The sequence below is a fragment of the Muscardinus avellanarius genome, assembly GCF_963383645.1.
Source record: "Muscardinus avellanarius genome assembly, chromosome: 11".
NCBI classification, from domain to species: domain Eukaryota; kingdom Metazoa; phylum Chordata; class Mammalia; order Rodentia; family Gliridae; genus Muscardinus; species Muscardinus avellanarius.
Window position 1 is genome coordinate 41,159,733 of NC_137797.1, and position 13,457 is coordinate 41,173,189.

The following is a 13,457-nucleotide window of genomic DNA, read 5'->3' on the forward strand; positions in this document are numbered from 1 at the left end:
GAGAAATAAATAAGAATTTCAAAAAAAAAAACCAAAGAAGATTTCAGAATGAGTAGTTATGTAAAGAAAACCAAGAATTCACATTGGTCATACTCAACTTGATATAGGTATTGCACACGCAGGTGGAAATGTCATAATAGCAAATAGGTATATGAGTTTGGAATTTGAAAAAAGTTAAAAGTAGAAAGAAATATAAAAGAACTCAGTACCTAGGTCTTACTTTAAAGTCATGGGAATAGATGAGCTCACCAAGGATATGCATTTAGAAAGAGAGAGTAAATGTAAGGACTGAGCTCTAGATCATGTTAATCCTTGGAGGAAGAGTAGATGAAAGAGAACCAAGGAGACTAAGAGGAGGAGTCAGAGCTGCCAAGACATCAGATCAAGTAGGAACTGACACTTGATGTCATGTTTTGAGTAGTTCATCAGTGAACATGAAAATAGTGTCAGTGTTGTGTTTGCCTTACACCAAAGCCTACCTTGAGTGGGCTGAATAGATAAGAAAAAAAAAAAGGAACTGAAGATCACTAGAGGCAATTCTTCAGGGGGCTTTTAGGGTAGGTGGGACACAGGAGAATGGGGAAGTAGCTGAATTGAGCTGGGACATCAAGTTTATTTTTTTCAGATGGAAGAAATTACAATATGTTTGTCTGCTGGACAGAAGAGAGTGAAAATTTCTCAATGTCTGGAGAGGCGAGGGATTGGCTATGACTAGGAGATAGGACAACTCACCCATACACAGAGGAAAGTTGAGTGTATGGGCACACGTAGGAAACCTTTTAACTGCTTCTCTTTTTATACAATAATGAAAAGGCCATCAGACAGTGAAAATGCAGGACAGGTGTCACCGGTGAGTGGAGGAGTTTACAAGAGATCAGAAGAGGGATCCTGGATGCATGAGTGGCACCGAGTTTAAATGGCACAGAGAGGATGCCACAGAGTTTTGTAGAACTAAACTTGAACTAAATTTAATCTCTATTTCTTTACCAATGAATAAAGTCTAATAGAAGAAAATTCAAGAGAAAATGGCATAATCAATAAAGGAAACAAGACAAATGGGCATTTAAAAACTGAGCAAGGCTGGGCGTGTTGGTGCATCCTTGTAATCCCCTCACTTGGGAGGTGGAGACAGGAGGATCGCGCAGGTTCAAAGTCAGCCACGCTGGCTTAAGAGACCCTGTTTCCCAATAAAAAAGCATAAAATAGGTCTGGGAGTGCAGCCCAGAGGTAGAAGGGCTTCCAGGAACCCCAGTACCACCAAAATCAATCAATCAATCAATAAAAAACTGAGCAAGGAGCCAGGCGTGGTGGTGCCCGCTTGTAATCCCAGTACTTGGGAGGCTGAGACAGGAAGATCACAGGTTCAAAGCCAGTCTAGACAACTTAGTGAGGCCCTCTGGAACGTAGTGATACCCTGTTTCTAAATAAATAGAACTTGGCTGGGGCATTAGCTTAGAGGTAGAATGCCTCTGGGTTCAATCCCTAGTGCACACACACACACACACACACACACACACACACACACACACAACAACAACAACAACAACAACAACAACAACAACCAAAAGAAAAACTGAGCAAGTCTAGAAAAACTAGACTTTATTCATTCCAAATAGGAAGACCTATTTGGAATGGACAAAACTAAAAATACAAAAGGATTAGTGAACTGTAGGTGAGAGCAGGGTTAGGGATTATCAGAGTCAGGTAATTCTGAAATAATAGCAGAAATTCCACCATTAGGATTATGGAGAAGCTATTGGCGGTGATATGGTCTACGTGCTGAACACAGTGAGGAAGCTAAGCAGAGGACATGTTATTGAAAGAGGTCAAGAAAATGTGGACAGAGCATGAATCCATATTCCCTGTAGACTTTGATATCACCAAGAGGCATGTTGAGAGGAAGCTGGGATTCTGGAGTTGAAGCTTTAAGAAATGAGAAGTTGTGCCTTAGGATGTAACAGTTAACTTCCCAAAGGAGGGGTACTGGGTCTTCTCTTTGATGTTATGAATTCAAGTTGCTGGTTGTAGGGAGGAGGGAGAGGGAAAGATCTGGAACTGGCAGGGTTGAATGTGGCTGTTTATCCCACCTTCATGCTTGATGTGTATGGGAGGGAACATATTGACCCACTGTGTGCAAGGTTAGAAAGCAGACGCCTTAGGGGGAAGTGAGTTGAATGTATATTACAGTATGAATTATTCTACATCCAACTCACTTATTATTAGCTATGTCATATATGGTATAAATTTATATATTATGCATATATATAAATCATTGGGCATACTATTTTTAAAGCTTATTACCAATTACTTACAAAAAAGAATGTTACATGAGCCCAGTTTTTCAGTATAATAAACACTAATTGTTCACTAACTACACCTGAGTTCTAAAATATGTACCTATGCATTTAAATCTTATCATTAATTTCATTTTAATCTATCATATATCAATATGACATTTGTCATTTGAGTATCTTTATTGTTCTGTCTTTCTTTCTCTTTCTTTCTTTCTTTCTTTCTTTCTTTCTTTCTTTCTTTCTTTCTTTCTTTCTTTCTTTCTTTCTTCTCTTTTGCAGTACTGGGGATTGAACTCAGGAGCAGTCCAGCTCCTTTTTACTTTTTTTTTGTTTTGAAACAGGGCACACTAGGTTGCTGAGAGCCTCATTCCATTGCTGAGGCTGCCCTTGCACCCCCAATCCTCCTGTCACAGCCTCCCAGGCATCGGGATTACAGTTGTGTGCCACCATGCCCCTGATTTAAGTTGCTTTATATGGCTACGTTTTCCCCTTGATTCTTGAGGAGAGAAATGATGATACACATACCTTTTTTTTTTCCTGTGAAGATAAATTTATTTTTAAGAAAGGTTAAGCACAGCTGAAATGTTTGTCTAGAGGTGAGATAAGTAGGAGCACTTCCACTGTACTTTGTGAGAACAGGGGAGAGAAACCCGTTCTGTGGACCATTTCTATTATTTTTGAATACTTATACAAAAACTTTGTTTTGGGAGAAGAAATGTCTCACCTAAAAGTCTGTTCTTTAATTGAAATACAGAGTTTATCTGATTTTTAAAATTCTGTAAAGCTAGGCATGGTGGTACATGCGTGTAATTCCAGTACTTGGGAGGATGGGACGGGAGGATCATGATTTGAGGGCAGCCTCAGCTACTTTGTGAGACTTTCTGCAACTTAGTGAGACCCTGTTTCAAAATAAAGAATAAAAAAATAGGGCTGGGGGTGTAGCTTAGGGGTAGAATGCCCTGGGTTGCACCACACACACACACACACACACACACACCCCAAAAAAAATTCGGTAATAATTAGAACAAAGTGTGTTTCATTTCACATGCCAGCTCTCATTACCATCTTTGAGCAAAGATGAAATGTTTAAATGCAGTACTTAAATTAGCTTCAAAGATTTTTTTTATTACCAACTAGAAAAGTTTAGAGTCTACCACTATACACCAACAGTGATTAAAATAGCATGCATTTATTAAGTGCTTCTGGTGTTTGCACATGTGATTAGCTGTTTATACAAGCATCTTCTTTAATCTCCATGGCTTCCTTCAAGGAAGGGATTAGTCCTACTAATATTATTAATAATATTATTATTATAAGGATGCATAAATTTAACTCAGTGGTTGAAGGTCATACAACTAAAAAATGTCAGGAAGGAATTGGAAACACAGGTCTTTCTGAGCTCTGAAGCACATATTCATATCTTCTTAAGTACAATGGTCACTTTAATGGACTTATTTGCTCCCTATGATCTACATACCAGGCATCGCAGCACTACATTTTAATAAATAATTCAAGTTTTATTTGGAAAGTAATAATATTTTAATCTTATCAATTATGAATACATAATTATTCAAACATATGCAGTGAATTTGCATATAGAGTTAGTTTTAGAGTAGTACATGTACAAGGAGAAGGTAAGATCAATCTTTTCTTCCTAGTTCCTTTCAGATTTAACTACTCTGAAGGTTGAACCACATACATCTAAATTATCTGTATACTGTCTCAGTAATTTCATCAAGTTTAGTGAAGATAAGACTTCTCATTAAATTTTGTTAATTAAATTAAGTTTGATTGAAATAAGGCCGAAATTCATGATGAATAAAAGGTATAGGCTGAGAGACTAGAGCTTTGGTTTTGGTTTTATTCCTTTCTAGTAATATACCTCATTGAGCAGGTTATTTAAATTAGCTAATTTTCAGTTTCATTATTATAAATTGGAGATAATAATTATTTTCTTGTATACATTGTAGAGTCATTTTAAAGATTAATTATATGATAATGAATGTGAACATTTTAAGTGCTATATAAATATTTCTTTAGAAAACAAGCATGCAGAGATTTTTAAATTGAACTTTATAGGTGATAATTGATGGGGAATGTGCCAGTACTGGAAAATTGCTTTGGTATAAATTTCAAAATGCAAAAAATAGTTAGGACCTGGGTGCTGCGCAGGCACTCAGGCAGGAAGGGGAGGCAGCTGTTACCAAAAGTGATTACCAAGTACACCAAAGAGTTGTAGCCCAGGCCCTTCATATTTTAAAGATAAGTTTACGTAATAAATAACTTCTAGCAGACAGAGATGAAAAGACTTTTGGTCAAGCAGGATAGGAAAGTGTGAATCCTCATAATCATATCAAAAGGTTTACATTGAAGATAATGGGCAGGCCCATACCTACGCCAGGAACAGATAGAAAAACTATCTATTGGTTAAGCAGGGTGGGAGATAGTGAATCCTCATAATCATACCCAAAGGCTTACTCTGGAGATAATGGGTGGGTCCACACTTACTTGGGTCAGGAGCAGATAGAAAGACTATTGGTTAAGCAGGATGGGAGATAATGAATCCTTATAAAAACTGTTCTATGTTCAAAAACTTCAGTGTCTTATTTTCAAGGCACTCCACTACATCCCTCTGATGTAGTGCTTTATTATTCTGTCCCTTCTTTATACTTTTGTAATAATAAAAATTGCTTAAGCTTACCGAAGTATAGTTCTGACTATTTTTTTTCTAAAGTAGCTAAGAGCAAGAACCCACATCACCATCTCATGCTGTTACAGTTTTGGTGCCCAAAGGCGGGGCTCCGTTACAATAATGACATCTTAGAGCCTTTAAATAAAGGCTCTTTTTCAAAGAGCTTCTCTTTATTTATGCAAATAAGAAGGCCAGTACAGTAAGCTGAACTCTAGAAGGTAAAATTTGAAATTTCTAGTTATATTGAACCCCCAAATATCACCAATTTCTTTATTATGCTAAGAGATATGCTTGGCATTGATGCCGATATATTTGTAGATGCATAGATGTATATGTTTGCATTTATATATATAGTTTCTTCACCTTACATGATTACAAAGTCATTGAGGGCAGAGGTTCCTCATGTTCTTCATATTATCTTCTAAACTACCTAGAAAATCCTTGTCAATGACATGCACAAACATGCATGTATATATATATTTTAATGTGTATGTATTTTGTGGGTCCTCGATGCATTATTGCATGACCAACATTAAAATCATGAAGGTCAAATCTCTACTCTTAAAGTTTTTGAAGCTGGGCACAATGGTGAATACTTGTAATCCCAGTACTTGAAAGGCTGAGAAAGGAGTATCACAGGTTTGAGGACAGCTTCAGCAACTTAGTGAGGCACTATTTCAAAATAAAAAATAAAACAGAGCTAGAGATCTATTTCAGAGGTAGAACACCCCTAAATTCAGTCCTCAATGCCCCCCAAATTCCCATAAAACAAAACAAAAAAATACAAAGGTGCTTCACTAAGAGGAACTAAACATATTCACTTCACATAGTGTCTAGTACTTTATTCAATCCTTACACAGAGAAGCCAATCAATAAATGAGATATCAATCAGAAAATAACAAAGGCTATATATGTTAAGTATCTGAAGTGTTAAAAGAGCAAAGAAAATAAATAATTTTAATTTACTGACTTAAAAATGTTCTCATGCTCATTTATATTTCACTTTTCAAGATCTCTACATTGTTTAGTATCACAGTCTTTTATTAAAGTGGGAACAAATTTGATATTTTTGATGGTATTATAGCACTCTACATCATAGCCTTTAATCTAATTATGGTAAAAGCTGTCATCAAATTAAAGTAATTTGAGGCATCCCAGATTGACAGGAGATACTTTTGAGGGCTCAGAGACTTTCTTTTGTCCCTAAAAGCATATTTTTACTGTTAGCTCTTTTGAAAACTTCACATTTACTTTTTAGTTTGTAGTTTCTTATGGGACTACAAACTTTCTCTTCTATTTCCTGTTTTATCTCTCATAGTCCCTCCTTCATCAACATTTCACAGGCTCGTCTTAAGTCCTGACTCCAGGAGCACAATTCTTAGGACTGGCCAAGGGCAGAGGAATATCTGTATTGTCTCACTAGCCTCCTGAAAAGCCTGCAGGGCTTCCTCCAGACCTTCCCCTTCCCTTCCCTGATTTCAGTTTCTCACTTTCTATGTAAAAACTACTTAATTTGCTTTCCCCCCTGCTCCTTTTGTAGTTATCTTCCTTTTGACCCTAGCTTCAAATGGGAACCCAGAATACGTTTGCAATCTGGCCTTTGTCTTTTGTTTCCGGGATCAGGTGTTCCTGAATTTTCAGACGGAGGTGCCATGTAACAAAACTGGTAAGTGAGGGCAAATTGAGGTGTCAGATATTCTTCCGAAGGTGAAGGCAGCCTGAGCTGGAGGTAGAGCAGAGGAGGCCACTACACTAGGATCACTAGGCCAATTCTCATTGTCCCCGGCATCCCCAGCAAAGGGCCGTTCCCTGATGGATATCATAAGAGCAATATGATATACTTCCCACCTTAACACAGAAATCTGCCTTCACATACAGTCTGCTTCACCTCGGCCTGCTTACCATGCGGCTCAGTTATGATTATGCATATCATTATATATGGGTCATAATAACCTTGTTCTAAGATTTATTATAATACCACCTCTGATTACAGAATACTTATATTCAGGCTTTGTGGTTCATTGTTCACATCACATTATCACTTGCTCATGGCTGCCTGTGGATTACTTATAATATTTAGAGAAACACTAGGGTTCATTAATATTACTTTACTTCTATAATCTGTGTGATTCAGTTACATCTATTAAAACTGTATGGTTTCCTTCTTAATAAATATTCATATCCTATATTGTCAGTTTCCCATAGCTGATATCCATCACAGACTAGGAGTTATTCATTTGTATCTACTTAGTAGTGAATAAAAATGGTACAAATAAATAGGTATTGATAGAACCAGTGGCTTTTGTCCTACTATATAGCATCACAAGACATTAAGATCATAAGAAAAATGATTAAATATATAAATGGGAATACCATTATGTAAATCAAAGTAAAACATCAACATTTTGTACTTTGGACTAAAATGAAAATTAACAAGTATAAAATTTCAACAAAGTATTTAGAAAAAATTATATTATGGTAATTATTCAATTGATAATTAAATAAAATATTGCCACAAAATTATTTCCACATGGATATTTCAATAGAGATTTAAGGTTACACCATATAAGTAGGATGAAAATTTTAAGGATGCTTTGCCTTCACTAAACACTCACTTTCTTACCCTATTAAAAAGTCTTAAATTCTCCCATTTTTCAATCTTTTAAAAATAGGACCGAGTATATGATTATAGTTTTAAGGTAATTACCAACTAGTATAGAATTAGAATGAATTCCTTTTCCCTCTTTTCACACTTGCTTGGAGGGAAGAAAACACAGGACAGGTATGTTTTATGCTGTGGAAAGGATGGAGTGTTATAGAAGTAGAGATTCAGGGGAACAAAAGACAGTGGCAGGCCTGAGTGGAAAGACCAATGATTAGGGAAAGAGGACAAACCTATGGAGAGTAAGAGCAGTGGAGGAAATCAAATACAAATCAAAACCTGCAGGTTCATGTCATAAAAATGGTTAACCTTACTATGCATTAGAATTAAAGCCAGTGGATAAAAATATGAAGGGACATGTTTTGGTTAAAAAGAAATCTGTATATAGAGTTCTCTAGGGACAGAACTATCTGCCTTACGAAAAAGCAAATTGATGTAACTGATGTCAGGTGAGGCTGATATTTCATTTTCAAGAATCTTTTAGAAAGATTTCTAAGGTGAATGTCAAGTGAAATTACCATAAGGGTACTATGGATCCTACACTTAAGATTCCAAGAATGGGTCAACAAAGTGGAGGTCTTGGATACCTGTAAGGTTTCTAAGTTCTTATGAAGGTGATGAGTACTGACAGAACAAAAGAGGCATGGAGAAAGAGGGGCAGAGAAAGAATTTGGTTTCATTCAATTTTCAATCCAATTCAATTAGTATTTATTGTCTGTGGTGTGTAAGATAAGTATATTAAGCATATCACAATTCTCTCCAGGTTGGTTCATTTATAGTATGTTTATTAAGTAGCTACCATGATGTACAAATTCTGTTAGAATCCAAGAATTAAAAGAACAGAGCAACATCATACCCCTGAAGGACTGCATATTTAGAAAGTAAAACGTGCATAACAGGTTTTCATATTGTATGGACATGACTGCCTGTTTGACTGTTTCATTGAAAGACTGGCAGACTTCATTTTACACAGAGAGTAACACTAACAAACATTTGAAACAGAGGAAAAATAAGTCATATGTAACATGTAGCTGTATGACAGCCAAAAACTAGAGAAATGATTATTGATAAACAGAATCTTTCAGGAGCCTTCATATTCTCATCTCTAAAGTGGGAGGTGATTAGTGTGGTTGTAGGTAACTGGCACTTTAAGATCCATAGAGGGTGTAATGTATTTTTTTAAATAGTTGGAACTACAATTTTAGTATTTGTGCTTTAAAAAATATAAAATATATAAAATTAGCAACTTACAGAAACATAGCTGGCATTAATGTAATCCGAACCTGGAACACTAGCATCAGCTATCAGCTTTACTCTGTTATTATTATCTAAAAAGAAAATATAAGGAATCAGTGTTAATTTTAATTGTCTTTTAAAATCATCACTACTTTTTTTTTTTTTTTTACTATAAAAGCAATTTGAAAGTTCATGAAGCCAGGCACAGTGTCACATGCCTGTAGTCTGAGCTACTTAGGAGGCTAAGGCAGGAAGATTGCATGTTTCGAGTGAGCTTAAAAACATAGGAAGATCAATTGTAGAAAACAAAGCCAGGCGTGGTGGTGCACGCTTGTAATCCCAGCATTCCGGAGGCTGAGACTGGAGGATCGGGGTTCGTGGACAGCCTCACAGCCTCAGCTACTTAGGCCCTCTGCAACTTAGTGAGACCCTATTTCAAAATAAAGAATAAAAAAAAGGGCAGAGGGTGTAACTCGGAGGTCAAATGCTCCTGGGTTTCATCCCCAGACCTGAAAACAAAAACAAAAACAAAACAAAACAAAAAAATTCTAGAAAACAAAAGCAATGCTTCACCGCCCCCCAAAAAACCAAGAGTTCATGATATAATATTCAAGTACGCAAGTGACCGTAAATTAAAGAAATTCCCTCTGAGCCCATATTTCTACTACATAGAGATAATAACAATATTTTTATAAATTTTCTATAGCTTCTGAAATGTTAGTGGATTTTTATGGTTTACATTTAAGTATTTCAATCTTTCATATATTGAGATTAATTTTAAAGAATATATTTGACTATATTTTAAATTTTTCATTTGTGACAACAAACTCCCAGTTTTTTAATATTTCATCTTCCTTTCCCTGTCTCAAAACACCATTTTTATCATACACTAGATTTCCCTATGCATTTAGGTCTATTTTTAGGCCTCTTATTTTTTCTCATTAATTTATCTGCATATTCTTTAATACAATATTTCTAATTACTGCTCATTAGAATATTTAAGATTTTATAAAACCAGATGTCCATTTATCTTCAAAGAACTATGTCAGAGGTTATTTTTTTCCTGAGTATTTTTACCAAGCTACCATTATAATTAGAATGTTCAATGATAATTTTAACTAAACACAGAAATAGCATTAAGTATATATTACTAAATTATTTTGAAGGTTTTTGTGGATTTTGTTTTGTGGAAGAAAAATGGATAGAGGAGACTGGTTTAAATTCTATATGATCTGTGTATCATACGCATAGCTGTGGGTGAACTACTTAGCTTCTCTGATCTTTAGTTATCTCAACTATAATATGTACTTGTAATATTTATTTTGTATGATCCTCTTTAGGAAAATGCATATAAAAGCTTATAGAAAGTGCTCAATACAGGTGTCTTCATGGTCTCAAAGTTTAAGGATATAGCCTACAATGAAATGATTTAGCTGTACTGTTAGAAAGTATAATTATTTATCCAATGTGTTTAAATTTAGAAATAAGATATGCTAAAACAAATTTCTACAAAAAATTATGTCTTAGAAATACTGAATTTTGTATGTTCTCACTATTTTAATGACATTGCAGTTAGACTAGTAAACCAGAAAGAGAAGCCACATGCGTTTGGGTGTTTTTATTCACTAAATATGCCTGTTTATAACTAGCCTAGTCAACAATAAACTAAACTCTTCCTCGTGGCTTTGGAATGGTATGGTCATAGCATCTTGTCTAACAAATTTGGAACTCTCTTCTGCAAATATTTGATGCTAATTCTAGTATCTCAAAGCCCTGTAAACTAATATCTTCTAAAATGAACAGTTATATTTGAAATTCTACTTCTGACATTACTAAGAGGAAACAAAGAATTTCATTTAGCTGGCTTAAGCTAAAATTCATTCTATTAAAATGTGTTAATTCCCTACTGGGAAAGACTTGTTCCTTCATCTTTATGGGTTCTCTGCAAGCACAATATATATTTAGTGAGAATGTGTTTAGTGTAAACATTTGTTTGCTGTGTGTGTGTGAGAGAGAGAGAGAGAGAGAGAGAGAGAGAGAGAGAGAGAGAGAGAGAGAGAGAGAGAGAGAGAGAGAGATGGCTATGAATTTAAAGATAGGTTTCTAAGCCAAGCTAGGGAAGAAGGCTTGCAATCTCCAGATAATAAGCCTTTTAAGGGCCTATGATTTCATTTTGTTAACCCAGAAAGTTAGCAGATTTTAAAAGTAAGTGACTTACTGATTGCTAGCCATCGTAAGAACTACCTTAATGGGTGCTTCCTGTGTTCCAGTACCAGGCAAAGTTATTTACATGATCGTTTCATCTAATCCTCACAGAAAAACTACTATCAGTAGAGACCACTGAATGATATGCCCACATTCACTAAGGAAGCTAGTAGACTAACAGGTATTACCCAGGAAGTCTGATTCATTATTTTTATATTAGCCTTAAATATGAAGATATAAGGTAATCATGTAACTCAGATTTCTTTTTATTTTCTTGACATTATTAGGTTCAATCAACCACTTTTATTCCCTTCCCATTCTGTGAGTGATGAGCTAGAATGATCTGACTTTTATTATAACCAAAGTGGGAGTCCAGATAATAAATGCACTGAGAGCTTAATAATTAAAGATTGGAAAGCCACATTTAAAAATATCTTTCTAGCCAGGGCCTGTAATACCAGTACCCATTGGGAGGCTGAGACAGGAAGATTGGAGGTTTTAGATCAGCCTCAACAATTTAGTAAGATCTTCAGCAAATTAGCAAGACCCTGTTTCAAAATAAAAAAATTTTAAATTTTCTTGGGCTTGGGGTGTAGGTTGGAGATAGAATGCCCCTGGGTCCAATTCCCAAATTAAAAAAAAATTTCTAGGATCTCAAATATGACATATTTTAAATTAGATACTCTTTAGAAATAAGTTAGATATATTTAAATTATTTCTCACATATATTGCTATAATATAAATTAATTCAGTCATACATAATAAATGAAATTAGAAATGAATATAAATTATTCTTTAGTAACTTCTCTTTAGTCAGATTATGATTTTTTTTCACAGAAACCATTGAGTAGGCATGAAACAAACAGTTTAGAAGAAATTTAGTGGAGATAAATATAGAAACATGGAGATTTTTCCATTTAAATTTATGATGTAGCCAAGCTAGGTCAATTCTTTGAAAAGGAGAAAAAAAGGGAGAGAGATGTTGAGAGAAAGGTCATATTCATAAGAATATTAGTAATTCATCTTTAATTTAAAGGCCCTTTGCAACTCAGTGAGATCCTGTTTCAAAATAAAGAATAAAAAATAGGGGTGAGGGTGTAGCTCGGAGGTAGAATGCCCCTAAATTCCATCCCCAGTACCACAAAATAAATAAATAAATAAATAAATAAATAAATAAATAAATAATAAAAGTTAATAACTTGCTTTATTTAGAAAGGGTTTTAGATACTAAAATGGATTTGTATTTTCTTCCTGTTCTGGCTCTTAGGAATTAATAGGGTGAATTAGATTACTACCTCCTCTATCAGGTTTTCCTAAATTTGTTTCCTTCATTATAAAAGTTATTCTCTAGTTCTAGAATATTAGAATTTGGTCTGTTTTGTCCTCTCCAATTACTTTATAATTTTACATTCTAGAATTATATTTTTCTTCAAGTCTGTGCTATTATAGGTAGAAAAGTTTCATTTTTAAAAAATAAAGAAACTTCTCTAATATATATTTTAAAAGGCAGAAAAATAGGAAAATATATGTGCTAACTTTAAAATTAGGAATAGTTTAAAACTTTAAATTTTACATATTGTTTCAGAGCATTAAAACCTAATGTAAAATACAATTAACATAAAATATACTGATCAGAATATTGATAATATTATTTGTTCAAAACATAAACATATACCTGTTTATAACAGAGAAAGATTACGATTTTCCTTCCACACCACTGCTAATTTTTAAAGCAATAATACTGTTTTTAATGCTTAAAAATAGAGCTGTACTATGGTGAAGAATATCCCTGACTTCTTTGTAAAACCAATTTTAGTAAGCACACATTTACTCAGATCTTCGATTAGTATTTTACAATGCACTTTTTATGTTTCATAAGGTTTTGCTCTTGAGGGAGACTAATGTACACACAAAGCTAAGTGTGAATTTTCTCTTTTCATTTGCGACCACGTCTGTAGGAAGATGTTAAACATGTTTCTTATTTGGGTTAAATTACAAAGCTAAGAAACCATTAGATCTATAGTTTCTTGTACCTGCATGAGTGAACCTTGTGTGAACAAGCTGAAAGCCATGCATATTAATTTGAATAAAAGTGAGTAAAGCAAAGATAAAATTCGGAGGTAACTATTAGTGAAATGCATTGCTATAATCCAATTTATACATAATAAAAATTAAGAAAATAAAAAATTGAGATGGCAAACATTTTAAAATACTGCATAGATAAGTCAGAAATAAGAAGCGGGCATACATGGTTTTATGTTTGAAAAGCGATTTTTTGCTCTGTTCCAAGGGAGATCAGCATCAGTAGAAGAAAGATCCTGAAGAAATTTTGGTAATTCCTGTAAAATAAAGTTATTGCAACATTTAC

General features: G+C 34.5%; 1 protein-coding gene across 2 annotated transcripts in view; it reads right to left on the reverse strand.

Moving 5' to 3' along the window:
• Positions 1 to 13,457, reverse strand: part of PTPRQ (protein tyrosine phosphatase receptor type Q) — a gene marked incomplete at both ends in the record, with an annotated part of 256,731 nt that overhangs the window by 13,659 nt on the left and 229,615 nt on the right. For both annotated transcript variants that reach the window (XM_080706359.1, XM_080706358.1), the window contains 2 exons: positions 8,900 to 8,976; positions 13,338 to 13,428. In XM_080706359.1, the coding sequence (XP_080562485.1) occupies positions 8,900 to 8,976; positions 13,338 to 13,428 (168 nt within the window). The remainder of the gene's footprint in view (positions 1 to 8,899; positions 8,977 to 13,337; positions 13,429 to 13,457) is intronic.